The following is a 27,526-nucleotide window of genomic DNA, read 5'->3' as shown; positions in this document are numbered from 1 at the left end:
TCTTTTCTTAGGTATTAAATAATTGTAATAAAATTTTCATGTGAGCCGGGACAACCTTCCTCGTCCGCCCAGCCATCACAGTGATTTCGGTTGAGTCTGTGAGTAAAATATTAATTTTAATTATAATTTCGATATTACTATATGTTCAAGAGTGCTCATGCATAACTTATATGTATATATCTATGTAGTTAAATACTAGGCACGTTTTATATTACATTATTAATTGATGAATTGCTATGGGTATTGTTCTTGGTAATTTGGAGCAGTGTGCGTGCGTTGGCGTGCGTGTGATATAGTACTGGATATGGACAGAACGGGTAGACACGGCTTGAGATCTTCGCTGGGACCCGGTCCTTCGGGGTAGACACGGCTTGAGATCTTCGCTAAGACCCCATGTTTGGTTTATTAAGCGAAAGTCTGGTTTGAGATCTTCGTTGACAGAAGTTGGATTAAGAGGGTTGTATAGGGCATCAGCTCCCATATATGTATTGTTTGACATTATCGGAAGTGTGAGTGCTCCAAATTGCCTTTTTGATGTGATTTGTATGAAAATTATGACGATATTGCATTTCACTTCACAGGGTGTATTAGCTTTAGATAGCTATAGAAATTATGGTTAAAATCGATATTTTACTCTCTGAGTTGAACGCTCACTCCTGTTCATCTTTTTTTTTTTTTTTTTTTTCAGGATACAGGAGATTTCTTGTTGAGTTCTAACCTACCTCTCTCTCCCTCGCAGGTCGTCTAGTAATATCTATAATGTTTGTATAATTTTGTTAACTCCTAAAATTCTGCATGTGTTATAAATATTTATTTGATTTGGGTCTGTAATATAATTATCATGTTGAACCTGTAAACTTATTAAAAGCATGTATGTTGGCTTGGATGAGGGAGCCGAGCTCCCATTTATTTTCATGACATTTGATTATGTGGAGGGTGAGCTGATCTCCCCAGATGATTATATATTGTGTTTACAGGTCAGGCGAGTCAAAAACTACCCGTTAAATGGTCCATTTTATGGTCGAACTCTGTCCAGTTGAATTCTTGAAATTGGGCCCAAATGGGCTTTAAAGTTGAGTTAAGGAATAATTAGGTTTACTACAGGCCTCGGGGGCTTTAGGCTGGTCCAAGTCCTAGTGCCGGTCCGGTCCATAGGTTGGGTTGTGACATATTCATTATACTTAACTTAAAACCCTTTAACTCTAGAGTATTTCTCCAACGTTTTATCTTTGTATTAACTTATTTTTGCATCTCATCTATCAGAACTATATTATCTGCAAACATTATGCACCAAGAGATATTCTCTTATATATATTTCGTCAATTCATCTAAAACTAATGTAAAAATGTAAGGACTTACAGAAAAAGGAAGAAAATAAAAAAAAATAAATTAAGATTAGTATCTTTTTATTTAAAAATAAAAAGAAAATAAGAGGGGAGAAAAAATAATTTTTATTTTTTTTATTATTTTCTCTTCAATTTATAGAAAAAATAATAAAAGTGTGAGATTATATATCAAAATTATAATATTACCCTTTTCTAAAGTTTTTTTTTAAATACATGGAATAAAATTATAAATTTATCATACTTTTCTTTTTTCTCTTTATTTTTCTCCCTTTTTATCTAAACAAGAGTAAAGAAAATAATAAAAAAATATATTTTTTATTTTTTACTCTTTATATTCCTTTTCTGCAAAAAAATTTCCCCGGATAGAGTGTTAATAAGATAGGTTTTGGATAATATAATTGAGTTTAGAGTAACTTTGAGCTTAAAATTTAATATTTATGATAAATTTGAATCAAATTTAAATTTTATATATTAAATATTCTTCATCTAAATTTATTTATATAAATATTTTATTACATATAAAATATATATATTTTTATAATAATATTATAAATTTTTATATATTTTATTTTTATATAAATAAAATTAAAATATTTTGTAAATTATTAAATTTTAAAAAATAAGTTATTTATAAAAATTATTTTTTATAAAAATTATTAATTAAAATATATAAAATTATACGAATTCGAATATTTTATCAGATAATAATAATTAAATTTAAAATAAATTTAAATAATTAAAATTAAATTTTAATCAAATTTAAAATATATTTAAATTTTAAAAATATTAATTAAATTTAAATTCAATTTAAATAATTTTTACGTCTATCTTACACATTTTCATGTCTAAACCATGAGTCCATGTCATCTCGTGTATATGCCCAACGTTATACCTACTTCAAGACATTTGACGACGTGTCGCTATAACTAATTCTTTGTTCGTGCACGACACGTGTCAACAAGAAAAGGCCTTGCTTGTTCTAACTGACCAAATTTCATAGTAGTGACTAAAATATTAGTTGGGTGTTTAACTTTGTGACAAATAATTTTTTATTTAAGAAAACTAAATCCCAAATCTTCTATTCTAAGCCATCAACCGTCATCTTCTTTTTGATTAGATAACATCATCTACCTTGATGAGTGAGCACAATGACAATCTGCCAAGTTTTTGCACAGAGAGAGAGAGAGAGAGAGAGAGAGAGAGAAGATGTTAATAGTAATACCGTCTGCCATTGCCAAAGCGCCAAAGCGCAAACTAAGTGACGGAAACACTCCCAATGCTTGAAATCTTTGCCTGTTCTATTGGCCTGAATGATGATGGTTAAGGCGGATTAGAACAGGAATCAAAACTCCACCTTTCTGATTTGTACACACATTACCATAGTTGTCAATAAGAAAACCTTCAATGTTTTTTTCTCCAGGGCACGTATTTGCCTCAAATGCACAAGCTGAAGCCAGAATAGAGTACTGAACAAAATGATCTTACTCAAATCGCAATGTTATAGTTTCAACTTTCAATTCTACGCGGGTATCGGATCATAACTTCAGCCATAATAAGGTAGGCAGTAGCCCTGAGTACTTGAGGGTTGAACCGATGTAACTGGCAAGATATGCATGTACCTTTCAAAAACTGCCTGCATTTTAGGCTGCATGTACCTTTCAAAAACTGCCTGCATTTTAGGCTTTCTCATTTCTACAATCCATATAGCAGTTGAATTTTAATAAAAAGACAAATTTAATACAGACAGAATTGCTGATTGTGAATTTGATCCTGTTCAAATAGATGGTTTGTTCGAACCTGTAAATCATTAACCAGTTTTGGTACTTGTCTAAGGCCAGGTCCAGAACCGTGGCCATATTTACCCAAAATCAACATTATTTGCCAGATAAACATAAACTTTCCAAAATCAACATTATTTGCCAGGTAAACATAAACTTTTCCATTGCATACCAAGACAATTGCATTTCTTAGCAAGCCACTGCCAAGAGACAAGGGGTCCATAATGAGCCAGTGGCCAAAGAAAGGGGGATTAGGTGACTTTCGCTTGCAACAGACTCATGAAAACTGGCTTATCACTTTTCATTTGGTAACCATGACAGTATGATTACACTCATCGAAGGCGTTTTATCAATGATGTTATATTATGAAGAAATATTATTCTTGGATAAAGAATCAATATACCAGATAAATCATTCTGAAAAAAAAAAAAAATATATATATATATATATATATATACACACACACACACACTAGATTAATCAATTTCACAATCATCGTAGGACACCAATCCAAAACACAACAATCAGATTCAGGCATTACTAAAGGAAAAAGTAAAACTTAATTTAAATATTCACAAGCTAAACCAGTAAAATTCATGCGTTAACCATTCCCCGGAAGAATTCCAGAAGAGTACATTTATCATCTTTACAACCACCATAACTCTTCAATCTTCATGGATTATTTATTTCCCACCATTACAATACAATCAACCGAGATTGGCACTGGCATCCTATTCCTATTTGTCTCGGTTAGACACAATACAGAGATGAATGGTAAATCATCTAAGCTAACCTTCAAACCTAAGACAACATCATCTGAACTGCCAAATAATGTTTATGAACAGGACAGGGAACCTAAGGCTTAGACAGATAAGAACTGTACAGAAAATGGGTATCATTGACCAATATCAATCTAAAAAAGAATTTTATGCCCTAAGAACAACAGAATTTAGTCTTCATCTTTAGATTAGTACTTCACCAGAAGAAGCTATCCTCTAAAAACAGAAAACAAGAAGCCTAAAGAAGGAAGGAACTTGCGTAGTAAATGAAATAGGTTTCAACTAAGATTTTTAGTAAAGAATTCAAAAGCAAAAAGAATGAGAACTCTATCAGGAGCTGGAATCAGCGTGCTGCCCCAATTATGTGCTACTAAATTAGCTTGTAGTAGCAGTCTCTTCCATAAAGAAGAATCTGATAGCCTTTGCTACAGGGACACTTAAAGTGGACAACTAGGCATTCCCCAGTTCTCTCCGCACAAACGGCTTCTTCATATTCTATCACTGAACCAGTCTGCAAGAAACAGAGGACTATATAATCAACACCACACTTTAACAAGCAAACACTTCAAGAATGAGCACATCAAAATTCTGAATCTTGGGGTTTTTCAATAATTTAGGAATTCCAAGTTCATAGAATAACTAAGCCGAATTAGACATGAGATTCAAATTTCTTTTCATTTGTTTTCACTTTTACACAGTTTTCTGGGCAGCCAAAAAAAATCATTATGCATACCTTCGTCGCATTGGCAGTATTGCCTTGAGTGCATTTTTCTACTTCCTCAACGCCTATCACTCCATCAGGCATAAGTTCATCACACCACTGATTCATTTCCTTCATGCAATCCCTCATCTTCCTTAGCCACTGTTATTGGTCCAAATTAAATAAATCTAAGTTTTCGGAAAAAAAAAAACCACAAAATCCACCAAAGAATACAAAAATAATGAAAAGAAAACACTAATCCACATTGCGATACTGCGATCTGCACCAACATGTCAAAGATCATTATCAATCCCAACAACATATCATAATCGCATCACACACATCAATATAAATAAAGGACGTATTTAAAAAAATGAGATAACGAATGAAAGTAAAAGAAAGCGCAGACTATCCCAACAAAGAGTGAAAGAAAATAAAAGAAAGAGCAGACTAACCCAACCATATTAGAAATTCAGGATCCATAATAAACCCAGAAACTACTACTAAGTACTAAACCTTATAGTGGGGATTCTCATAAACAGTCGAATCATCGCAATTAGATGACCGCAAAAAGCTTTTGTTAGGTGATGGGTCCGATACAGTCCTCCTGAGCATCGGCGGCCGTGGTGGCAGAGAAGCAGTTTCCATTGACCCGGGCGTCGCCACATCGGTCTCTGGTGGCGATTGCGGAAGCAGGCTTGTTGCAGAACCCGTGCCGGACACAGAGAGAGTGTCTGACCCTGCCACCGGAGGGCTGTAAGGATCGGAATGGCAGCGGCGCAGGACTGGAAGGGAGTCGGTACGAGTCGGCTTGGCGGGTCCAAAATTAAACACGGATGAGGTGCAAGGGAGGGTAATCTTCGAGAAGTCACGGATTGAAGTTATGTTGGTATTCTCCTGGGGTTCAAGGAAGAGTTTCTTGGGTTTTTTGGGGATTTGATCTTGCGGGTCCAACAAAGGAGTAGTGGGTTCAGGAGAACGGCGTTTGTTGGAGGAAGAAGAGACGGTGGGAAGAACAGAAGAACCGGAGCAGCCACAGGCGGTGCAGGGAGTGTTGTAGTTGGTAGCGGGAGCGGAAGTGTTGGTGGTGGTAGCCGATGAATTGAAGCTGTCAAGGCGGAGAAGGGTGAAATCGATGGATTCAGGGAGACTTTCAGGGCTGCTTTTGCCGTTATTGGTGGTGGCGGTTTCCAGCTTTTGATCGAGTTCACTCATTTTCTTGAATTTTTTTTATTGGTGCTTTCTTTTTATTTTTTAGCCCCCGCTTTGATACTGAGAAATGGGAAAGAGAGGGGGATTTTGCGGGGTTTTATAGATAGCTAACTGAAAGAAGTTTTGGCGCCAAGACGCCAAAATATCAGGTGGCGGAGTTCATTGGCATCATACAAAATAACAATATTATAACTTAATGACAATTTAAGCATGCCCGTCTAGCTCAGTTGGTAGAGCGCAAGGCTCTTAACCTTGTGGTCGTGGGTTCGAGCCCCACGGTGGGCGTTTTGTTTTTTACTCTTACCCTATTTTGTTAACTTTGAGAAACAAAAATAAAAGGGCCTTTGGACCCACTAGGTTCATATCAATATATGAAGTGAAAAATGCTAAAAAAGTTCTTTTACACAGGAATCCACGTATACAATCTTCTTAGGAGAATAACATTAGGAGAGATAAATATACTATACAGTATACATTGCAAACATGAGTAAATCAGTACTCGAGAATGTTTCTAATAACCAGGAAACCGCTTTATGGTTGCAACCTACCATTCCACAGGCCATCTCGTAGTACCACTACAGCAAAACACAGAGAACTATGTTTCGAGCGATGATGCATAAACCCACTTGATTCTCTTCTTCTGCTTTGTTGGTTTCACTCCCCCACCACTTTCCTTCATTAGGGATCCTTCTATCCCTTGGTGAAGCGGAGTTTCCATTCAAATGCTAGAGTCTCTATCAGGAACTGAAGATCATGGCATCAAATCAAAATTTGCTTCCAATAGAGAATGAACTTCAGACAGGGAAGACACCTTGAAATCTGGTTCTACATCCAAGCTGGTGAAATCAGCAGAACTGTATCTCTCTTTTTCATCAAGTAAGCATGTGAATGCTCCAGCTCGTTTCCCACAAGCAACCTGTAAAATTGTAATATCCATAAAATCAATCACCCTATGTGCAAGACCATGAATTCATTAATACCACATATCCCCTAACTTATCAAAACTAGAATAAATGGCTAATGGAAGCAAGAAAACAAGTTCCCCATGTGATCTGACAGTGTTATATGTGATGAAGTATGAATGGTTTTAGCCCTTGTTTGGATGTGTGGAAAGTAGAGGGGAAGAAAAATAAGCTGAGAAAAATAAAGAATGATTGACATTTTCCTTTGTTTGAAAAAAAGATATAATAAAGGGAGGATGGAAAATAACCTTTATTTTCCTTTGGAGACATGTGGGAGAAAAGTATACCTATACATAACAATTATAAAATTACCCTTTTCTAAAGTTTTTTTTTTTTTTTTTTAAATACATAGGATAAAATTGTAAATTTATCATACTTTTCTTTCTTCTCTTTATTTTCCTCCCTTTCTATCCAAACAAGAGCAAATAAAATAATAAAAGGAAAATATTCTTTATTTTCCACTCTTTATTTTCCTTTCACCCTAAAAAATTTCCCAAACAGAACGTTAAGGTGGTAACCAAAGTTTCCACTTGATGGGTATGGACTTCTCTCTTTGTTGGATACCTCGTCAAGCAAACAACATTGCTCATCAGTTAGCTAGATCCTCTAAGTCTTTGATTGTAATGTGATTTGGTCACAGCCTTTTTTTGCTCTGCGTTCTTGGATAGTTTCAGATAATGCTTTTTAGTAATGAAGTTTTCTTATTTTAAAAAAAAAACGAAAAAGTTCCTACTTGACATAAGCATCAAAGACAACAAAATAGCACAAATCAAAGTATCGGAAAAATAAATTTCAAGAAGAGAATGTCATGCTTACATCATCTTTAAGGCTATCACCAACCATCATGACTTCATTAGGCTGAAATTCCCAAGTTGAACAGATATGCAGGAGAGGAGCTGGGTCTGGTTTACAAGGACGGAACTCCCTGCTTAATGCTGGAGAAAACATCATCTGCATTTATAAGGCATTGCAGATAACAATTAAAATCCAATACTTACCAGTAAAACTGCTTGGAAAGTATAAAGTGAAGGGGGAAAAAATCCATGTGCAGAGTATGCATGTCAATTGACAGAGGACACAGAGCTTGTGCATGTGTTCCACATAAAGTTCACATTTTAAAGCCAGTCGGGACAGATTAATCAGCACTCACAATAGGAATGCATCCAAAGTCAAATGTCCGCCATCAGCCTAAAGCAAATTAAGGACCGATAGCTAGTATCAGAAAAGGCACCTTCTAGATAAGGTATTAAAAGCTTCAAGATCAAGGTACAGAAGAACCAAGGTTTGTTACAAATAAAACCACAGAACTCTATGTTCAGTAGGAAAAAAAATGCTTCTGGGAAAAGAGAGAGAGAGAGAGAGAGAGAGAGAGAGAGAGAGGAAGAGGGAGAGGGAAAGAGAGGAACAGATAAGGGAAAAGTTTATAGCATCATAAACTCCCAGATCTTAATCCATTGACCTCTAGACCACAAGAGATGTTTTCACTTTTCAGTGGAGATTGGTCAACCTACTGGTTTATATGTTTGACATGATAATAGACTGCATTAGCATTAGCTCTTTTTACATTACATCCACAGACCCTCCACTCAAATACAACAGTCTAAGCATTTGGAAAAGATTATATAGAACCATGGGAGGGTTTAAAGCTTCATATCACATTTCAACAACCTTTCACACAAAACAAATTAAAATAGAACTCACCCCAGACCGTAAATGAAAAAGATCAACTGCCTCCTTGACATTTCGAGTAATTAATCCTCTTCTGAAAAACAAAAGGAAAGCAATTTGTTACCATATGTCTATACCATAAGTACCACGTTGCAAAATTTGTCTGCAAATACCATCATCATGATAAAAGCTAAATTTGCATTTAAAACTTTGCAAACACGAGTCACTGACTAATAACATTTGAAAAATATATCACCCCCAAAACGAGAGGAAAAATTATACTTCACTATTAATGACTCCCAAGAAAAAATAAAAAGTGAAGGAAAACACTAGCAAGCACCAGTTCCTACCACATAGGCGCAACAAAAGTACTTGCATGCGAAAACTAGAATATCTTCACAAACATGCCAGTCATATTATACAATACTCGTGCAAATCAAGCATGAACATATGTGCTACTAACAGAAGATTAAATGAGCCTCAACTCTCCGTCCCAGCCCACCACTTAAAACTTCCAGAAGCTCCAGTAATGGAAAAAAAAAAAAAGTAAAAAAAGAACCCACATTGCCAAAGAAGCAAGAAAATCTGAGTAACAAACTGAATAAGCTCTGATAAGGGAATTTTCGCAAATAAACAAGAACAATTTTAAAGGGAAAAGAAAAAATTATGAGCATTGAAACTTTACCTTATTTTCTTTGAATCAAGGAAAGCACACAGCTCTACTGCGCCTGCACCATAATTAAATCTAAAAATTCATATAATTTTCCACTAACCCCCAAAATACAAACAATGCTACACCTGTATCAAAAAATAACAAACTAACCGGGCATAATTTGGAGGCGATCGAGGCCCTGGCGCTCAAAATCAAGGATAGTCTCATAAGCTCTGCGCTGCTTATCGGGACTCCAATTCTCAATGTGATGCAAGATATCAATCCCAGAAGGATTTTCTGCTTTAATTCTGCTATACTCGTCATCACCGAGAACGGCCCTGTACATTGCGGCGAAATCGATGACGGGGACGGTTAGGGTTCCGTCCATGTCGAAGACGACGCCTCTTAAGCGAGCTTTGGTGGCATTGGCCATGGTATAATGAGAAATGAGAAATAGAGATTTAGGATGCAAGAAGAGGATGGACTTGGAGAGGAGCAAGGGCATGGAAAGGATCAGGCTTTAGAAGTGGAGGATAGAGTTCAACAATGCGGATCGCGACAGAGAATTACAGTAGGACATTTGGAGGGAAGTGGAATAAATATATTTTTATTTATTCATATTTCATTAAAAAATATTTTAAAATTATTCACAATTTTTTTTTTAAAAAAAAAAAGTAAAAAAAAAAAAAAACTATAATTAGAGATGAAATTCTGGAGGAAGGTAAATGGGGTGGGCCAGACTATAGGCAATTTCTTTGGAAGCAGAGCCCATTCCAAAATTAAGATGAAAATCTTAAAGTATGATTGTGTCTGTTGTTTCATAGGGTTACCCACTTTGTTTGGTTGCTTAAATGTAAATTGAACGACACCGCGTGCGTTGCAGCAGCCTCCATCTTTCTCGACTACTGATTGCTTAGAAGCTATACTCTCATGGCCGCTAATTTGCAACCGACGCAACCATCACTCTCCTCTAAGCCATCGAACAAAAAGGGAAAGGGAAAGAGAAAAAGAAATGCTCAAGACCCGGAACTCGACCAGCTCGATTCACTTCCGTGGAACCAGTCTCTTTCAGAGGATGATCCCTTCTCTGCCTTTGTTGGCTCTCACGAGCTTGAAGGAGGTTCTCTCTCTCTCTCTCTCTCTCTCTCTCTCTATATATATATATATATATATAACTGGGCAATGCATTGCGGGGTTTTTGGGTTTAAGTGCTCTCTCTATATATTTAATCATGTTTGTATGTTGATGCTCTTGGAAGGTTTCAGCTTGCTTCTAATTTTTCTTTTCTTCTTTGCTTTCTCCAATACTGGTGAAATTTAGGTTTTCTTTCTCTTGAAGAGATTGATGAGGCTGGTTATGGTTTAGAGATTCCTAATGTTGACGAGGGAAAGCCAGGGAGAAATGTAAAATCAAAGAAACGGAAGCATAATAATGCTGACGATGGAACTGAAGAGAAAGTGGAGGAAGAAGAGAAGACTGGGGAGAATGAGGAAAAGAAAAAGAAGAGGAAGAAGAAGAAGAAGAAGAAAAATAAGGCAAAGGAAACCCAGAAAAATGAAGAACCCGCGGCCGGTTAGTGGTTTCTATATACTTGATTTATTATATAGCTTGATGTTTAGTTTTGGGCCTGCATTCAGTTTCTGTTGTTTGTATGATTTCATTCCTTTATGTTACTTTGTAAGCTATTGATTTTGATAGTTGGTTGAATTTTGCTAGCAGTACATGTTATGATCTTTAAGTATTAGTAATATGGGGATTTCTGTTGTATTTGTAGTAGCTTGGAAATTTAATGATCTGCTTATTGTGCTCTTTGAATGTAGTTAGCAATGGAAAGGATGAGGATGATGTTGATGGAGAATTGGTTGATGAGACTGATTTTCATGCATGGAATGAGCTGAGACTTCATCCTTTGCTCATGAAATCAATATATAGGCTTGGGTTCAAGGAGCCAACACCAATACAGAAAGCTTGTATTCCTGCTGCAGCTCATCAAGGGAAGGTTAGTGAAGATTAATGTCTCAGATAAGATTTTTGTGATAAGGCTTGTATATAATGCTGTTTTGTCAGGTAGTCATTGTTGTGATTTTATGTGACAGGATGTTGTTGGTGCTGCAGAGACTGGTTCTGGAAAGACGCTTGCTTTTGGTTTGCCCATCTTCCAACGTCTTTTGGAGGAAAGATATAAGGCTACAAAAATGTTTGAGGAAATGGGTGATGAAGCTGAAAAGTTTGCTCCAAAATGTCTCATGCGGGCACTTATCATCACTCCTACAAGGGAGCTTGCACTTCAGGCATGTCAAAATTTTGTTTCTCTTTATTTTATCTCTTACTTGATATGATGCTATGGTGAATTGATAATTGTTTGATTTGCCCTCTTGCAATATCTGGTTGAGGACTGGTTGGATGCTCTTGTGGCTATTTATAGTTTTCGTTTTTATTATTCGTAGACATAGGACTGACACATATGTGAGGTTCAGCGTTTTACTTGCTAATTCTTATTGTCTTTGTTTTTTTATTGTCAAGAACTTGCAAGATTATCATTTCTTATCAAATCCAGACCTTCAGCTTTCATAAGGTGTAAATAAATTCTGGTTTTGTTTGATGCTTAACGAATTTGAAAGTGGGGAATTGTCATCCATAGTCTTTCATTAAACAATATTCCTAGCTATAAATCTCCTGACTGACTCTTAGACTTGGTGGCTTTTAGCATTGTAGATTTGAACCTTCCATTTGACTACATGATGAGAAATCCAATGGACTTGCTAAGGAACCCCCAAGATATTTGAATCAATCCCAAAGACCATCACAATCAGATTCTTCTAAATGAAATTACTTAACCCAAAACTAGCATTGTGGTAGAGAACAAAGTAAATATTCAATTAGGAAATAAAAGGATTCAAGACCCAATACCAACTTGTGGTAGAGAACCAAGAATATCGGTGTTAATTTTTGCAAGCTAGTCAGACTTCTTAAGAAAGAGAAGTTCAATGAAGAACGATAAAAGGAGAATCAATTTCTCAAGTTCAAATTAATGTCAAAAACTATCCAAAATACAGAAAATGTTAAGTATTTATAGGTGGCTGCCTAAGGCCTACCTTAGAAAAACATTAAACCCTAAATGTATAAAGAAAATTACAAGCAAACTAAAGATTTTCGCCAATCAGTGCATCCCACGGCCAGGCCGTGCGCCTAGGCTTGATCTCCCACCCTGGCTGTGCGGTCAACTCTACGATGCTCCACTCATCAAGGCGCACGGCCAGGCTGTGTGCGTCACCCTATTCTCCCAGCCAAGCCGTGAGGTTTACTGCCCATTTGCAAATTTGATGCATTATTAATATTTCCTTGGTTTTTCTTGGCACTTATGAAGCAAATATACTAGTGTTGCCGAGGGTGATCTCCTTCCTTGAATATTTGAGCTAATATGACCCATTTGATCTCCCTTAGCATGCCAAAATTCTCATTTTCAGGTTCTTTGCCACAATGAGTTTGAATTAACCCTTTTAGTGCTCTAGCCCTTGCCCTTGTGATTGGCCCTTTGAAGACTTTAGTGGCATTGGTTCCATGAACTCCATCACTACGTTTTCTTTTTTCCTTCATATATCCTTTTGTTAAGTATTCTTAATTTACTATTTGGATTATTTTTTCTTTTCTAGGTAACTGATCATCTTAAGGAAGTGGCTAAGGGTATTAGCATTAGGGTGGTTCCTATTGTTGGGGGAATGTCAACAGAGAAGCAGGAAAGACTCTTAAAAGCAAGGCCTGAGGTTATTGTTGGAACTCCTGGTCGATTATGGGAACTTATGTCAGGAGGAGAAAAGCATCTTGTTGAGGTAAGTGCTGAGCCATGACGTACTGAGGGAGGCAATGTGAATCCAGATTTGTTTTTGGTTTTGTAGTTGTTCTTGTTCAGAAGTTGCACTTTTTGAAAGATTTTTTTTTTTTTTTTTGTCTCTAGATATTTGATTTTTTAGTAAGGTGATTTCTTCCCCTCCTTTTCTTCCCCCTCTTTTATTAACCTTTTAAAACTGTTCGAAGCACATCTTGGAGGTGTTATTTGACCCTCAATTAATTAATTATTTATGTTTTCCATTTTTGCAGTTGCATTCATTGTCTTTCTTTGTGCTGGATGAAGCTGATCGAATGATTGAAAATGGACATTTCCGTGAGTTGCAGTCAATAATTGACATGCTGCCTGCGGCCAATGGCTCCGTTGAAGTTGAAGGCCAATCTCAAAATGCACAAAGTTGTGTGACTCTGTCAACCTTGCAAAGAAAGAAAAGACAAACATTTGTTTTTTCTGCAACGATAGCATTATCTGCTGATTTTCGCAAGAAGCTAAAGCGTGGTTTGCTAAAATCAAAGGAAGAAAAAACTGGAGGATTGAATTCTATAGAAACTCTCTCTGAACGTGCAGGAATAAGAGCTGATGCAGCCATCATTGATCTGACAAATGCATCAATCCTGGCACATAAGCTTGAGGAATCATTTATTGAGTATATATTCTACATTACATATGATATATGTCATCTGAATCTCCTCAGCAATTTACCATCTTGTAGCATGATGTTTTAAAGCTAATGTTTGATTACTATATTTTGACAATGCTTAATTGTTTGCCATGCCTGTGCAATAGTGGATGCTTACTCATGAAGAAAATTCATCTATCTTGCTAAAACTTTTTCTTAAACGTTTATAGGGTTTCTATTCTCCTATTTTGAATTTTATTGTTTAATTTTTTTAATTATAATGTTATACTTTCTTTATTTTATCAATATGCACAAAACATATTTATCATAAAAAAAACCATGCAAAGTGACTTACTAAATTTGTGTTAGATTTATGTAGGTGGCATTTTTGGTACTTGTTTGACAGTAATGTGTTTGACAAGTATTCAACATTTGCATACCCCTTATTGGAGGTGTTTTGATGCTTCATGACTTACAACATATTTTCCAGTTCCAGTATAGTTACACCTCCATTATAGAATCTTTGATGTTGCTGCCTTAAAATGGTATCCATTGCAATAATAACCAATATTTTATATATCATATTGCCCTCAGATCATGTGATATTTCCCAGACATCAAATGCTCCAAAGTTTGTTGATTCTGGCCATTATTTGTTGCCTATATTTTATTTGAATTTGGCGCTTATCCTCATTAGGGTGCAATGACTCTGCAGATGCAGGGAAGAAGATAAAGATGCTTACCTATACTACCTATTGAGTGTTCATGGACAAGGTCGCACAATTGTTTTCTGTACATCAATTGCAGCTTTGCGCCATATTTCTGCCCTCTTGCGCATTCTAGGAGTACATGTTTGGACACTGCATGCTCAGATGCAGCAGCGAGCTCGTTTGAAGGTTTGTGAATTTTCTTTTTCCCTTTCAGATGTAGTTGGACCTTTTAATTTTCATGTGTTGTCAACTATTTCAAATATATTGTAAATAGTTGTCCATCTGTAATAGCCAATGGTGGATCATGTACCTTGATGTGGATGCTTTACTTTCATGTGTTGTCTACTATTTCAATGCCTACCCCTTTCCCATCTCCTGTTCGATGCAGGCAATTGATCGTTTTCGCTCAAATGAACATGGTATACTTATTGCTACTGATGTTGCTGCCAGAGGCCTCGATATTCCTGGTGTTCGAACTGTTGTTCACTATCAGCTCCCACATTCAGCAGAAGTAAGAAAAAAAATTAAGATGTTTTCAAGTGTATTTTGATGAAAGTGGTTTCTTTCCTTTTTCATGAAATTGCTTTTTTTTTTTTTTTTTAGGTTTATGTTCACAGAAGTGGAAGAACTGCTAGAGCTTTTACTGATGGATGCAGCATTGCTTTAATCTCACCTAATGATACCTCAAAATTTGCCTCTTTATGCAAATCTTTTGCAAAGGTATTGTGACTAACAAAGGGAATTTTGAGTTTTCAATATTATTTATAAAACTTATGCTGCTTCTTCCTCCATCCATTTTTTCTTTCCGCCATTTGAGTTATCCTTTACAGATACATTAACATTAAAATGCTGAGTGACATTTTTGGTGAGCTTGACAATAGATGCTACTTGCATAAATTAACAGTAACCTTTTTAGATACATTTTAGCCTAAATTGTAAGATTGATGCATTTGAATTGCCTCTCTCTTCACACAGGAAAGTTTTCAGAGATTTCCTTTAGAGGAATCATACATGCCTGAGGTGATAAAACGATTGTCTCTTGCACGCCAAATAGACAAGATTATGCGGAAAGAGTCACAGGTTTTTTTGCATATTTTACTTTTCTTGTGATGTTTTGTTTACTTAATGTAAAAATTTAACTTATTTTATTAGCTATGGCCCCAAGGAATTCATTATTCTTGCATGCTAAGTAATTTCTTGTATGAATTTTTTACTTTTCTGGTGGTGTTCTGTTATTTACTTAATGTATTGAACTTATTTTATTAGCTATGGTCCCAAGAAATTCCTTGTTCTTGCGTGCTAAGTAATTTCTTACATCATTAGCTGTAGAAAGTCCCAGTTCATGTGTGCCTCCCTCCTCCTTTAACTTGTGTGTGTATCCTCTTCTATAGGAGAAGGCAAAGAAAACCTGGTTTGAACGAAATGCAGAATTGGTTGAGTTAATTGTGGAGAAGGATGATAGTGAGGATGAAAGAGTGAACAATTATAAGCAAAAGAAAATCACCTCCATGCAATTGAACAAATTACAGCAGGTTTCATCTGCTATAGATAATTCTTATTCTTATTTTGAACTTCCTTCTCTGGAATTGAAAAGTTGGTCATTTCATTTTCCTTAAATAGGTTGTATGTGTTAATTGTTTTATAATTTAAATTGCAGGAGCTCAATACATTGCTTTCGCGCCCATTGGAACCAAAATCATTTTCACATCGTTATTTGGCAGGGGTATTTAAATATCGGTTTTCCTTATACTGTGCTATCAGTTTGAGTGCTCATATCGGTCACTAAAAATGTATTGATATTGATAATTTATGCTGAAGCATTTTAGATTGTTATTTTGAGTCCAGTATAGGCTTACATATATGCACACTTATAGTTTTCCATGCCAAGTTTAATTGGTGGTTATACTTGTAATTTTGTACTTGTGCATTAATATTAGCAGTTCTTAAAAGACCTTCTGTTAGAGCTTAACTGCAATATTCTCCTGTGAACATGAGCTATGGCTAAGTTCTTTATATGATTTTGAATCTGGACCTTACAAAGGTTTATTGTAAACCTGGACAGCAAGTTAGTTTAATCAATAGAATATTATAATCCTTCTCTGAATTATGTTGAATGTGCTTTTACATTTGATGCATGCTTGAATCAACAGTTCTTGTACATGGGACATTAGGGGCAGGACTTGTGAGTCTGTTTGGCTGGCATTTTTTTTTTTTGTGCATTTTTGTTGTATTTTATGCTCCTTGATTTCAGTTGATGCAAGATTGCCTTTATATTATGCACCAATGTACCTCTTCTAAATCCAATGAAAGTGATGATCTTAGCTACCATCTTCAAATTTTCCTACAGGCTGGTGTTTCACCTCTCCTGCAACACCAGTTAGAAGAATTAGCTAGGCAAAATATGGGCAATGATTTGGGAGGTAACAAAAAAAGGAAATTGGTGGTTATTGGTCAAGATTGTGTGGAGCCACTTCAGGCACTCCGAAGTGCTGGTCATGAGGTAGCATGTTCAGTTATAATTTCTCCCACCTGTACATCCTTACGCTCTATGATAGCTTTATTTGAGTGTTTCTATTTGTGGATCAAAATTTCAAGATCTTCCAACACCAAGATGCTGATTTGCATGTCTTCATATGTTTGAAATTATAGTAACATGATGTGAGAAAACTGTAGCCATATGGTTCCATATGTTTTGCATTCATGGTATTTAAAGATTGGAACAGCACTGAAAATTGATGTCATTTGCTTCAGAATTTGTTCTGGCTGGTGTACTTCTTTGTGAGGTTCAGAACAGAAAATTAGGTGTCACCTCATTTAGAAAGCCCTCAGAGGTAGGAACAAGCAGTTCCTCCTTAAATTGGGTGTTAAGCTGCAGAATCTTGCAAGACTATCATTATGGTGCTAAATCTGTTATGGTCCCAAGCAGCAGCTGATGTATTGCAAAATCTTAAGAAGGCTCATCTCTTGGCAATATTTTCAGTGTTTGCCTGCATCATAAGGCTTTTGGTCTTCTTCGTCTGTGATAAAAATAACAATATCCAAATTTTACATATTTACTGAATTTTGTCCTTTTTATTGGCTTTTATGTTCAAGCTTTCATGTTTGTTCTTTTCCTTACTATCATATCAGGTGCGCGTGGATGTGAAGGAGATGGCAGAAAAACGAAAAAGTATGGAGAATTTGAGGAGGAAAAGAAAAGAAGAGAAGAAAAGTATTCTTTGTTCTTCATCTTGCTCTTTTTTTGTTTGGCCCTGTTGTTGGGTTTGTGCGGCAATCTCAGTTTTCTTCATAATGTTTCTCAGGATCAAGAGATCAGCGAAGGAGGCAGAAGAAGAACTTAAATCGAGATAATGAGTAGAATAGCTATATGAAAGTGTCTTTCCCTTTCAACTTGCAATCAATTTGAGGGTGTAGAGGATCTCTTCTTATACCTCAAAAGAAATACACATAGCAAACGCAATGTTTTTCGATGTAACATTTTGTGCTGGACATAAAAGTCTAAGCATGTGTAAGCCATTGAATTTGTAATACAGTATGTGATCAACCAATGAGCTAAGATTTAGAATTTAGGAAATCAGCATTTGTAGCTGGCTCAGTTAATTCAAAAAAAAAAAAAAAAACAAAAGATGGCTCGAGAAGGTGCCTTGAGTTCTGACTTTCATTGATCTTTTATATTATTGGATGTAATAAGCTGAATACAATTTTCTGGACCCAATTGCGGCTGCAGGCAGTTGATCATCGAGAAATGTTTGCAGTGAGTGAAAGCAGTTCAGATTATTTGCATTAACGTTTGTTGTAAAATCTTCTGATTGACTAGTCTTAGGGTTGTGATAATTTGAGACGTAAAGATTCCCTGAAGCCTGAAGCAAGGTGGGATACGGGAACTATGGGCCGTCTGCGAAAAGTCAGTTACTTCAATGAACAAGCTACCCCCATATCTGGATTGTGACTTTTTTAATTTTAAGTGTAGAAATCTAATATGGTTGACTCTTCAAAGTGAATCTAAACATAGCAATAGGCAAGTGGGTGCCCCAATTATTGAAAAATATTTATATATATTTTTTATTTATTTAACTCTAATTAAAACATGGATTCGAAAATTTTTTAATATTTTATTACGAGTTCCATAATATTACCGTTATCATTTTATAAGCTCTTGAAAATTTTCTTTTTATTATTTTTTTTGTGAATCCCCATTGCTGTGAGATTTCATAGATGATAATTTAATATAAAAATAAATAGAAGGGCGAAAAATACAAATTTTTAATTTTGTAGACATGTGCCATGGAATTTGTGCCTATCCTTGGTCAAGCATGATTTTTAACCTCATGATAAATATACAGGTTTGATGATCCCTTTTACATTGCAAGTCTTTTTTTCCTTTTTCTTTTTTGAATTTGAATGTTCTTTATAGAACGTGCTTTTATAATATTCAAAGAAATTATAAATTTTACCTTTTTTTATAATTATACTCTAAACTATGATTTTATTAATAAATATACGTTAAAATTTAAATTTTACTACAATTAAACTTTGTTATTAGTTATCTTATTAAATGTTAACATGTGTACAAGGTTAATATTTTTAATTTCAAATTTTATATTAATTAAACCTAAATTACAATAGAATAAAATTTATTTATAGCAAATGACACTACTTCCATCAATAATACAAAAGTTCATCTTCTATCTTTTCACTCTTTGGCCATTAGCTCTGCTCAAATCTCTGCATCTCACAAAATTATTAGGCATCAATTTTTTACATCCATTCACTCTACCAATACTAATTAGCATGTTTATTCCTTCTCTACCACATTAAAGCATACATCTCTTCCGACTATCTTTCATTACCTCAATAAGTTATTATCTCTATGGTACTCACTTCTACTCAATTAAATTTTATACTTATAAAAATTCAATCTCACTCTTTATTAATATCCTTTATTAATAATTTAACTAAATATATCTTGATAGTTATAAAACAAAATCCATTAATTCATTAACTATAATTTATTTTATTATAAATTTAATTTAATTAATTTTAATTTAAAATTTAAATGTACTGATCTATTATTTAAATGTACTTGTCACGACCCAACCTATGGGCCGGACCGGCACTAGGACCTGGGCCAGCTTAAAGCCCCCGAGGCCCGTAGTAAGCCTAACTGTTCATTTACCCAATTCTAAGGCCCATTTGGGCCCAATTTTAAGAAACCAAACGGACAGAGTCCGGCCATAAAATGGACTTTCCAACGGGGAGTTTTCGACTCACCCGACCTGTAAACACAATAAATACTCAATTGGGGAGCTCAGCTCACCCTCCACATACTCATCAACATAATAATAAATGGGAGCTCAGCTCCCTCATCCAATCCATCAAACATGCATAGCATATTAAGTTTACAGGTCCCAAAATAATAATTTAGTTTACAGACCCAAATCAAATAAACATTTCTAACACATGCGGAAATTCTAAGATTTAACAAGTTTATACAAACAGTAATAATTGACCTGCGAGGGAGAAAGCAAGTTAACCTAAAAAAATATCCTCCTGTGGCCTGTAAAAATTTTTGAACAGGAGTGAGCGTTTGACTCAGAGAGTAAAATATTAATTTTAACCATAATCTCTATAACTATCTAAAACTAATGCAACCTGTGGAATGAAATGCAACATCAGCAATAAATTCACATCATAGCATCAAAAAGGTAATTTGGAGCACTCACACACCCTGTAGTATCAATCATAACATATGGGAGCTGATCCCCTATACAGCTCTCTTAAATCCAACCTGGTGCCAGCGAATTACTCAAGCCGTGACTACCCCTCGAAGGATCGGGTCCCAGCGAATTACTCAAGCCGTGACTACCCCGTCCTATCCATAGTCCACACCACATCACACGCACACTGCTCCAAATTACCACAACAACATCCATGGCACATCAACAGTTATGAATGCAACATAAATCGTGCCTAGAGTTTAACTACATAAATATATGCATATAAGTGATGCATGGGCATGCTTGAACATATAATAATATCGAAATTACAATTAAAATTAATATTCTACTCACAGACTTGACGGTGGTCACTGAGGCGGCTGGGCGGAGGAAGAAGGCTGTCCCGGCTCACCTGACAATTTTTATTACAATCATTTAATAAATTTGACTCAATACAAACAAAGAAAAAGACCAATACGTCCTAAGTCGTGCCAAAAATCCGGCAGAGTCTCCCCTATACCTAGGACCTACCCAACCTGCAAAAGGGCTCAAAACACACTTCTATATCCACAATCCATATATCCACAACTCAATCACATCACACAGCCCCTCCTGGGCCCATCAAATCAATCATTCATCACAATATGTAAAATTTCAATTTAGTCCTTATAATTGATCATTTTTGCAAAAACTGCTCAAATAAGCTCTAAAAATTATAAAACTCGCTTGCGGTCCTTAGAAATATTACTAAGCTATTGCAAAAAGATTTGTAATTTTCTAAGCTACCACGAATATTTTATGGATTTTTAATCCTATTTAAGCACTAGAAAATTACGAAAAAGCAAGGTTCGGGTTTACCTTTGCCGATTCCAACTTCGGGAACGCGCTCGGGATGCCTGACAATGGTGGGGTAGCCAAAACCTCGATCCAATTCAGAGACTTTTCCGGTAGCTGGTCTGTCTGGCCGGAAATTCACAGATCCGGACAACTGTCGAATTTCCGCGAATTGAGGATACCTACACGAAGCCCAATAATAATATATAAAAAATCAGGGGTGTTACATTCTTCCCCCCTTACAGAAAATTCGTCCTCGAATTTTACACAAAGCAGAATAAAGTACATGATTACACATTGAACAGATAAGGGTACTTGCTACGCATGTCCCGTTCGACTCCAGTGCACTCTTCCACCGATCGGCTCCTCCACAAAACCTTAACCATAGGGATCTGTTTTGATCTTAGCTGTCTCGATTGGTAGTCCACTATGGCTACTGAGTTGCTCCTCAAATGTCAAGTTCTCCTTTAGTTCTATTACATCCGACTGTAGTACATGAGAAGGATCGGGAATGTATTTCCTGAGCATAGAGATGTGAAACACGGGATGAACGTGAGAAAGGTTGGGTGGTAGCTCCAACCGGTAGGCAACTGCTCCAACTCTATCAGTAACCTCAAAAGGTCCAATATACCGAGGTGCCAACTTGCCCTTCTTTCCAAATCTCATGACTCCCTTCATTGGAGAAATCTTCAGAATACATAGTCACCATCGCAAACTCCACATCCCTCCGTCTGGGTCCGCATAACTCTTACGCCTCTTGAAAAAGTTTTGATCGTTCACTGATTAATGGAACTATCTCAAGTGTCTTGCACTAGGTCTACATCATGCACCTTCGCTTCCCCATTTCCGCCCAACACAGAGGAGACCTATACTTTCTTCCATATAGTGCCTCATAGGGTGGCATCCCTATCTTGGAGTGATAACTGTTGTTGTAGGCAAACTCCACCAAAGCTAGCTGCTCATCCCATTGACCTCCAAAATCCAAAACACTCATGCGACGCATGTCTTCCAGTGTTTGGATTGTCCTTTCAATTTGTCCGTGCATGCGAGGGTGGAAAGTCGTATTGAAGTTCAACTGTGTGCCAAGTGCCTCCTGTAACTTTCTCCAAAACCGAGAAGTGAACTGGGGCCCTCTGTCAGATATTATGGAAGCCGGAACTCCATGCAATCTGACTATTTCTCGAATGTAGAGCCGGGCGTACTGTGCCACAGAATATGTAGTCTTCACAGGCAAGAAGTGAGCTGATTTGGTTAGGCGGTCTACAATTACCCATATCAAATCATATCCTCGCGTGGTACGAGGCAACCCAGTCACAAAATCCATAGAAATCATTTCCCACTTCCATTCTGGGATAGGGAGCTCTTGCAACTTCCCTGACGGTCTCTGGTGTTCAAACTTCACCTTCTGACAAGTCAAGCACTTGGACACAAAGTCTGCTATGCCTCTCTTCATGCCATTCCACCAATAGCTATCTCTCACATCATGGTACATCTTGGTGGAACCTGGGTGGACACTGTACAGTGTATAGTGTGCCTCTCGCATGATTTCATTCCTGAGGTTGTCCACATTGGGCACACATATCCTAGAACCTTGCACTAGGGCGCCATCATTGGCAAATCCAAACTCACCACCTTCACCCTGCTGTACTCTTTCTATGATCTTCATTAATTGTTGGTCTCTGTGTTGGGAAACTCTAACTCTATCTCGCAAGTCTGGACTCACTGAAAAATGAGCCAACAAGACCCCCTCATCTGAAAGATCTAGGATTAAACCTTGATCCATCAACTCATGTACTTTCTGAATCAACAGTCTCTTCTTTGCTGAAATGTGCGCCAAACTGCCAGAAGATTTTCTGCTTAAAGCATCTGCTACTACATTGGCCTTCCCAGGGTGGTACTGGATGGTGCAATCATAGTCTTCCAGAAGCTCCATCCATCTCCTCTGTCTCAAGTTTAAATCCCTCTGTTGGAAGATGTACTTCAAACTCTTATAGTCGGTGTATATCTCGCACACTTCACCATACAGGTAGTGTCTCCAGATTTTTAGTGCAAAGACTACAGCCGCCATTTCCAAATTATGGGTGGGATAGTTCTGCTCATGCCTCTTCAGCTGCCTTGAAGCATAAGCCACTACTTTTCCATTCCGCATCAAAACACACCCTAGGCCAACTCTGAAGGCGTCACAGTACACGGTGTATCCTTCACCGCTCATAGGTAGTGTTAACACAGGGGTTAGACACTCCTTATCCTCATCATTATAACTGACTCTATCGAGCTCTCTTCCTGTCCTTTGGATCTTATCCACTTCCTTTTTCCTATTTTTGGTATTGTTGGTATCTTTTCAACCTGCTGTACTTATTCCTTAATTTTAGTCCTATCTCATCCTTACACCTTTTCCTTCAAAGATGTCTATCCCATCATTAACTTTAACTTTCTTTTTATTTCTTAGTCTTATCTTGATTACTAGTTTCATTACTTCGAGAATTCTAACCCTATGATTTACTCCTACCAGCACATTCTTCACCTTATGTAACACTTATAATTACCCATAGAGAATTTTTTTGTACCCCCTTTTTTCCAACTTAACTATCAGAACATTATCATTCCCTACCAGCCTTAGTAGGAAATTGCTTATCCTGGATGAATATGAGCACCATAAACTATATGTTCCATCTGAACTAACACTACCAGTAGGAAATATGTGTCATGCCTTAATTCCAAACAAGATACTTCACGTGTTCATTCTCCTTAATATAATCATATATCGCCCATAGCTTTCTAAACTTCAACCTCAAATTACCCATCAGAACAATTTCATCTATTGAAACTCATCCATAAATAGTACTTCATCTAGCTCATAGTTTAAAAGCAATGCAAGCCTTAGTAGCTAACTCAATTTAACTCTGTCATTACTCTGATCGTCCTTTCATACTTAACACTAGGTATGCACTTACTTCATTCTCATATCAGAAATTGTATATGAATTGGTGCCTATCAAAATCTCAAATAACTAGGTCTCCTTGCCTCGCCTGCTCCTTATATAACGCTCTGGAATCAAAAACACGAGCTAAACTTGAAAAGAAAGAAAAATATCCTCTATATTCAACTACGCCCGATTGTCCATATAATAATGTTTAACCTATGTTTCTTAGTTTTTCTCTTCAAATTTCATCATCTCCTAGCACAATTGTGCTCTACCTATAAGGTATCATCTGCATGAACCCTTTACTATACCATCGTCCTTCCTGACATAATATTTTATAATTTATTAACTTTACTTATACTCGACCTATGATTCATATCTATCATCGTTTATATTGTGCCCTTAACCCTTGTTGAATCCTGAAAGATTTCTCTCGCTAATAGATTCTTCAAACACTAATTCCACCCTTATTTATGGTCATTAATTTGATCCTTAAACTTTCTAGTGATTTATTACCATCCATACTTGTCACTTTTTATTCTACCCCTGCTGTTGCTCTATCGTTATTGCGTCACTGCAAAGTGATTCTGTTGATCACACTAAAAATGTTTGCCTGACATTCATAACGAACCTCTAACTACCTTCTCACTATCTCAAAAGTCTAACCTAAAACCTATGTGTCATTATATATCATTCTTTTCCTCTCATCATACCTATTTGATCCCTTAGACTGACTTTTATTTAACTTATTGCTTACTAACTTCTCTTTCTCTACCTATTTAGGTAGTCCACAATACCATCGCACACCTTCTAACATTTACTCATTATTATTGTATTCCATACCTCCATCACTTTTCTCACTAATGTGGTCCCATTTTGGGTTTTCCATCCTTGTCATTCTCCTTGCCAAGAATAACACTTAGCCTATCCTATATCTTAACTTTGTTCCTTTTATTATGCGCTCTTTAGGTTGTCCTTTCATTTATTTCCTTTGTCTTACCCAAAATAGAACTTGACTCTTCTATCCCTGGTTCCATTCTTCTTCCTAACATAATAGCTGTACTTGCTAACTATATCTTTCAGAGTCTCTATCGCGTTATCATATGTCTGTGCTACTCAGATTTGGTCCTTTGACCACTCTAGCTAGTACTTCCACTAGCATTTAGATTATATTGCATCTGCAATCAATTGTCCAAACTTTCATTCTGCACTTTCTTTATCCATTGGCCTTCTGTGATTTATCTTCGCTAGTTTATTACTCTTAACACTATTATAATTAGATTATACTATTGTTTTGAATAATTTGAAATTAGAAAGGAACTCAGCAAATTATAGTCATACTTTTATTGTATGATCTTTATTCTTATCCTTTAGCTTACATAATACCCTTACCACCTCGAGAACTGATTCTATAGTAATTTTATTTATTTGTTATTATTATTATTATCCATGTTTACTCAATTAGCCAAAACTTAAGGTTCCGGGCACCCAAACCCGTCATCCAATTCAAAGGATTTACATCCATCGTGATCTGATTATATATGATTCCTATAATAGAACTTGCATCCTCCGCAGGATACCTGAGCCAACTTCTCTCTACCACACTCTACAGTCCCATCCAGTACTATTTTGTTGGTCACCATTATTAGTAATAACTTTCGATCCCTTCTGAAAAGATAGGACTATACCCTAACTTGCTGCAACAAAGATACTACATTTACCACCTTGCCCAAAACCATGTCAAATTAATGACTCTCCTATCATATTATAGCTCTGTGAATCATCAATTCATAATTCCGACTTTCCCTAGGTAGTAGGGTTGTACTTTATTTCATACTGATACACACAAGGTATACTATTCTCACTAAGTTCTAACCAAATGTTTGTCATCTTGCAAAACCATCCAAAATTCCATACTGAATACTAGATAATCTCACTCTATAGATGTCACCTTTACTTTGCAACTAATCCGAAACCTCTGGTCTGATGGCAATTCTTATTGTAACTCTAGCTCATGCTAGGGTAACTGAGTCACTGACTCTAGTTATCACCCCACTGTGACCTCTCAATATTCTAACTCTAGACCCCTAACTAGGAGTTCCCAACTCCTCTGCAGATATAGAACTCTATTATGGTATTACTGTACCAAAACAGAGACTGCCTGCAAACATCCTCATCATAAGCACTACAAGGAAGTACGCAGCTCTACACAATAATCTCATGTCGGTACTATAATCTGCAGCTTACAGAGCAGACATCGAGAACATTGTATAGTTACTACGATACGTCCTGACAGACTAGGTCTCCTAATTTCTTATCTCTCCTGAATCTTCTATTATCACAAACTTATTATGACTGGGTCATCTACTAATGACTGCCGGTAGTGGTATCCTCATCCTTATCTAGGGCAACTGTACTTTTAAGACTCACTTTTATGTACTCGTGCCTTACACGAAATGGGCACACCATTTAAACCCATACTAACAAAAATATAACATTTCTTGGAGTACGTATCCTCATGATAGACCTCACATGTCTACTAACTCTATTTCACATTTCTGTGTACTCCACGAAAATCAAGACACTAACTGAGGTAATCTTATATTTCCCGAGGTATAACGTAGAATCTAGAAACAAAGAATTACAGGAAAAGACGAAACAGAATCCTATACTCCGCATGTGACTCCTAGTAGACTCTTCTCAACACTTAGATAATTTTTCCCTATGAATTTGGAGCCTAAGCTCTGATACCACATCTGTCACGACCCAACCTATGGGCCGGACCAAGACTAGGACACAGGCGACCTAAAGCCCCCGAGGCCCGTAGTAAGCCTAACTGTTCATTTACCCAATTCTAAGGCCCATTTGGGCCCAATTTCAAGAAACCAAACGGACAGAGTTCGGCCATAAAATGGACTTTCCAACGGGGAGTTTTCGACTCACCCGACCTGTAAACACAATAAATACTCAATTGGGGAGCTCAGCTCACCCTCCACATACTCATCAACATAATAATAAATGGGAGCTCAGCTCCCTCATCCAATCCATCAAACATGCATAGCATATTAAGTTTACAGGTCCCAAAATAATAATTTAGTTTACAGACCCAAATCAAATAAACATTTCTAACACATGCGAAAATTCTAAGATTTAACAAGTTTATACAAACAGTAATAATTGACCTGCGAGGGAAAAAGCAGGTTAACCTCAAAAAATATCTTTCTGTGGCCTGTAAAAATTTTTGAACAGGAGTGAGCGTTCGACTCAGAGAGTAAAATATCAATTTTAACCATAATCTCTATAACTATCTAAAACTAATGCAACCTGTGGAATGAAATGCAACATCAGCAATAAATTCACATCATAGCATCAAAAAGGTAATTTGGAGCACTCACACACCCTGTAGTATCAATCATAACATATGGGAGCTGATCCCCTATCTGACTCTCTTAAATCCAACTGGTGCGGTAATTACTCAAGCTCGGACTTCGACTTAATAACCAAATAGAGGGTCCCAGCGACTTACTCAAGCAGTGACTAACCCTCGAAGGATCGGGTACCATCGAATTAATCAAGCCGTGAATACCCGCCCTATCCATAGTCCACACCACATCACGACGCCAACGCACGCATACGCTGCGCTCCAAATTACCACAAAAACATCCATGGCAAATCAACATTTATGAATACAACATAAATCGTGACTAGAGTTTAACTACATTAATATATTCATATAAGTTATGCATGGGCATGCTTGAACTTATAATAATATCCAAATTA

At 36.5% G+C, this 27,526-nt stretch overlaps 3 protein-coding genes and 1 non-coding gene across 5 annotated transcripts; 2 read left to right on the top strand and 2 right to left on the bottom strand.

Moving 5' to 3' along the window:
* Positions 1-3,704: 3,704 nt before the first annotated feature.
* LOC110660107 (uncharacterized) lies at positions 3,705-5,893 on the bottom strand. Its single transcript, XM_021818287.2, has 3 exons — positions 5,120-5,893; positions 4,637-4,765; positions 3,705-4,414 (listed from the first exon to the last, which is right to left on the bottom strand). Exons 1-3 carry the CDS (start codon positions 5,816-5,818, stop codon positions 4,274-4,276), a joined length of 969 nt encoding a protein of 322 aa, XP_021673979.2. The 5' UTR covers positions 5,819-5,893; the 3' UTR covers positions 3,705-4,273.
* A 134-nt stretch (positions 5,894-6,027) lies between these two features.
* On the top strand, positions 6,028-6,100 carry TRNAK-CUU (transfer RNA lysine (anticodon CUU)). The gene has a single exon. It is a non-coding gene; the product is annotated as a tRNA-Lys (tRNA).
* Positions 6,101-6,199: 99 nt separating this feature from the next.
* LOC110660104 (haloacid dehalogenase-like hydrolase domain-containing protein At2g33255) lies at positions 6,200-9,688 on the bottom strand. Its single transcript, XM_021818286.2, has 5 exons — positions 9,269-9,688; positions 9,131-9,173; positions 8,479-8,539; positions 7,594-7,728; positions 6,200-6,731 (listed from the first exon to the last, which is right to left on the bottom strand). Exons 1-5 carry the CDS (start codon positions 9,600-9,602, stop codon positions 6,567-6,569), a joined length of 738 nt encoding a protein of 245 aa, XP_021673978.2. The 5' UTR covers positions 9,603-9,688; the 3' UTR covers positions 6,200-6,566.
* A 148-nt stretch (positions 9,689-9,836) lies between these two features.
* Positions 9,837-17,846, top strand: LOC110660103 (DEAD-box ATP-dependent RNA helicase 13). Of its 2 annotated transcripts, XM_021818284.2 has the most exons (15): positions 9,837-10,217; positions 10,418-10,669; positions 10,918-11,096; positions 11,194-11,388; positions 12,751-12,927; positions 13,196-13,590; positions 14,278-14,458; positions 14,661-14,783; positions 14,876-14,992; positions 15,248-15,352; positions 15,664-15,804; positions 15,930-15,995; positions 16,620-16,772; positions 17,402-17,483; positions 17,575-17,846. In XM_021818284.2, the coding sequence occupies exons 1-15, from the start codon at positions 10,028-10,030 to the stop codon at positions 17,628-17,630; spliced, it is 2,412 nt and encodes an 803-aa protein (XP_021673976.2). In that variant the 5' UTR covers positions 9,837-10,027; the 3' UTR covers positions 17,631-17,846. The 2 variants fall into 2 exon arrangements, with proteins under 2 accessions (XP_021673976.2, XP_021673977.2); XM_021818285.2 differs by lacking the exons at positions 15,664-15,804; positions 15,930-15,995.
* Positions 17,847-27,526: the final 9,680 nt, after the last annotated feature.

This window comes from Hevea brasiliensis, chromosome 15 (assembly GCF_030052815.1).
Source record: "Hevea brasiliensis isolate MT/VB/25A 57/8 chromosome 15, ASM3005281v1, whole genome shotgun sequence".
Classification (NCBI taxonomy): Eukaryota; Viridiplantae; Streptophyta; class Magnoliopsida; order Malpighiales; family Euphorbiaceae; genus Hevea; species Hevea brasiliensis.
The sequence above is the reverse complement of the archived record's forward strand: the minus strand, read 5'-3'. Positions and strand labels throughout refer to the sequence as shown.

Coding starts and splice junctions, on each gene's coding strand:
- LOC110660104 (XM_021818286.2), bottom strand. CDS start 9,602: ATGCCCTTGCTCCTCTCCAAGTCCATCCTCTTCTTGCATCCTAAATCT. Junction 9,174..9,268: donor TCGCCTCCAAATTATGCCCG/GTTAGTTTGTTA, acceptor ATTATGGTGCAG/GCGCAGTAGAGCTGTGTGCT. Junction 6,732..7,593: donor GTGATAGCCTTAAAGATGAT/GTAAGCATGACA, acceptor ACAATTTTACAG/GTTGCTTGTGGGAAACGAGC.
- LOC110660103 (XM_021818284.2), top strand. CDS start 10,028: ATGGCCGCTAATTTGCAACCGACGCAACCATCACTCTCCTCTAAGCCA. Junction 14,459..14,660: donor AGCAGCGAGCTCGTTTGAAG/GTTTGTGAATTT, acceptor TGTTCGATGCAG/GCAATTGATCGTTTTCGCTC. Junction 14,993..15,247: donor TATGCAAATCTTTTGCAAAG/GTATTGTGACTA, acceptor CTCTTCACACAG/GAAAGTTTTCAGAGATTTCC.
- LOC110660107 (XM_021818287.2), bottom strand. CDS start 5,818: ATGAGTGAACTCGATCAAAAGCTGGAAACCGCCACCACCAATAACGGC. Junction 4,766..5,119: donor ATGAGAATCCCCACTATAAG/GTTTAGTACTTA, acceptor GACCAATAACAG/TGGCTAAGGAAGATGAGGGA. Junction 4,415..4,636: donor ATACTGCCAATGCGACGAAG/GTATGCATAATG, acceptor TGTTTCTTGCAG/ACTGGTTCAGTGATAGAATA.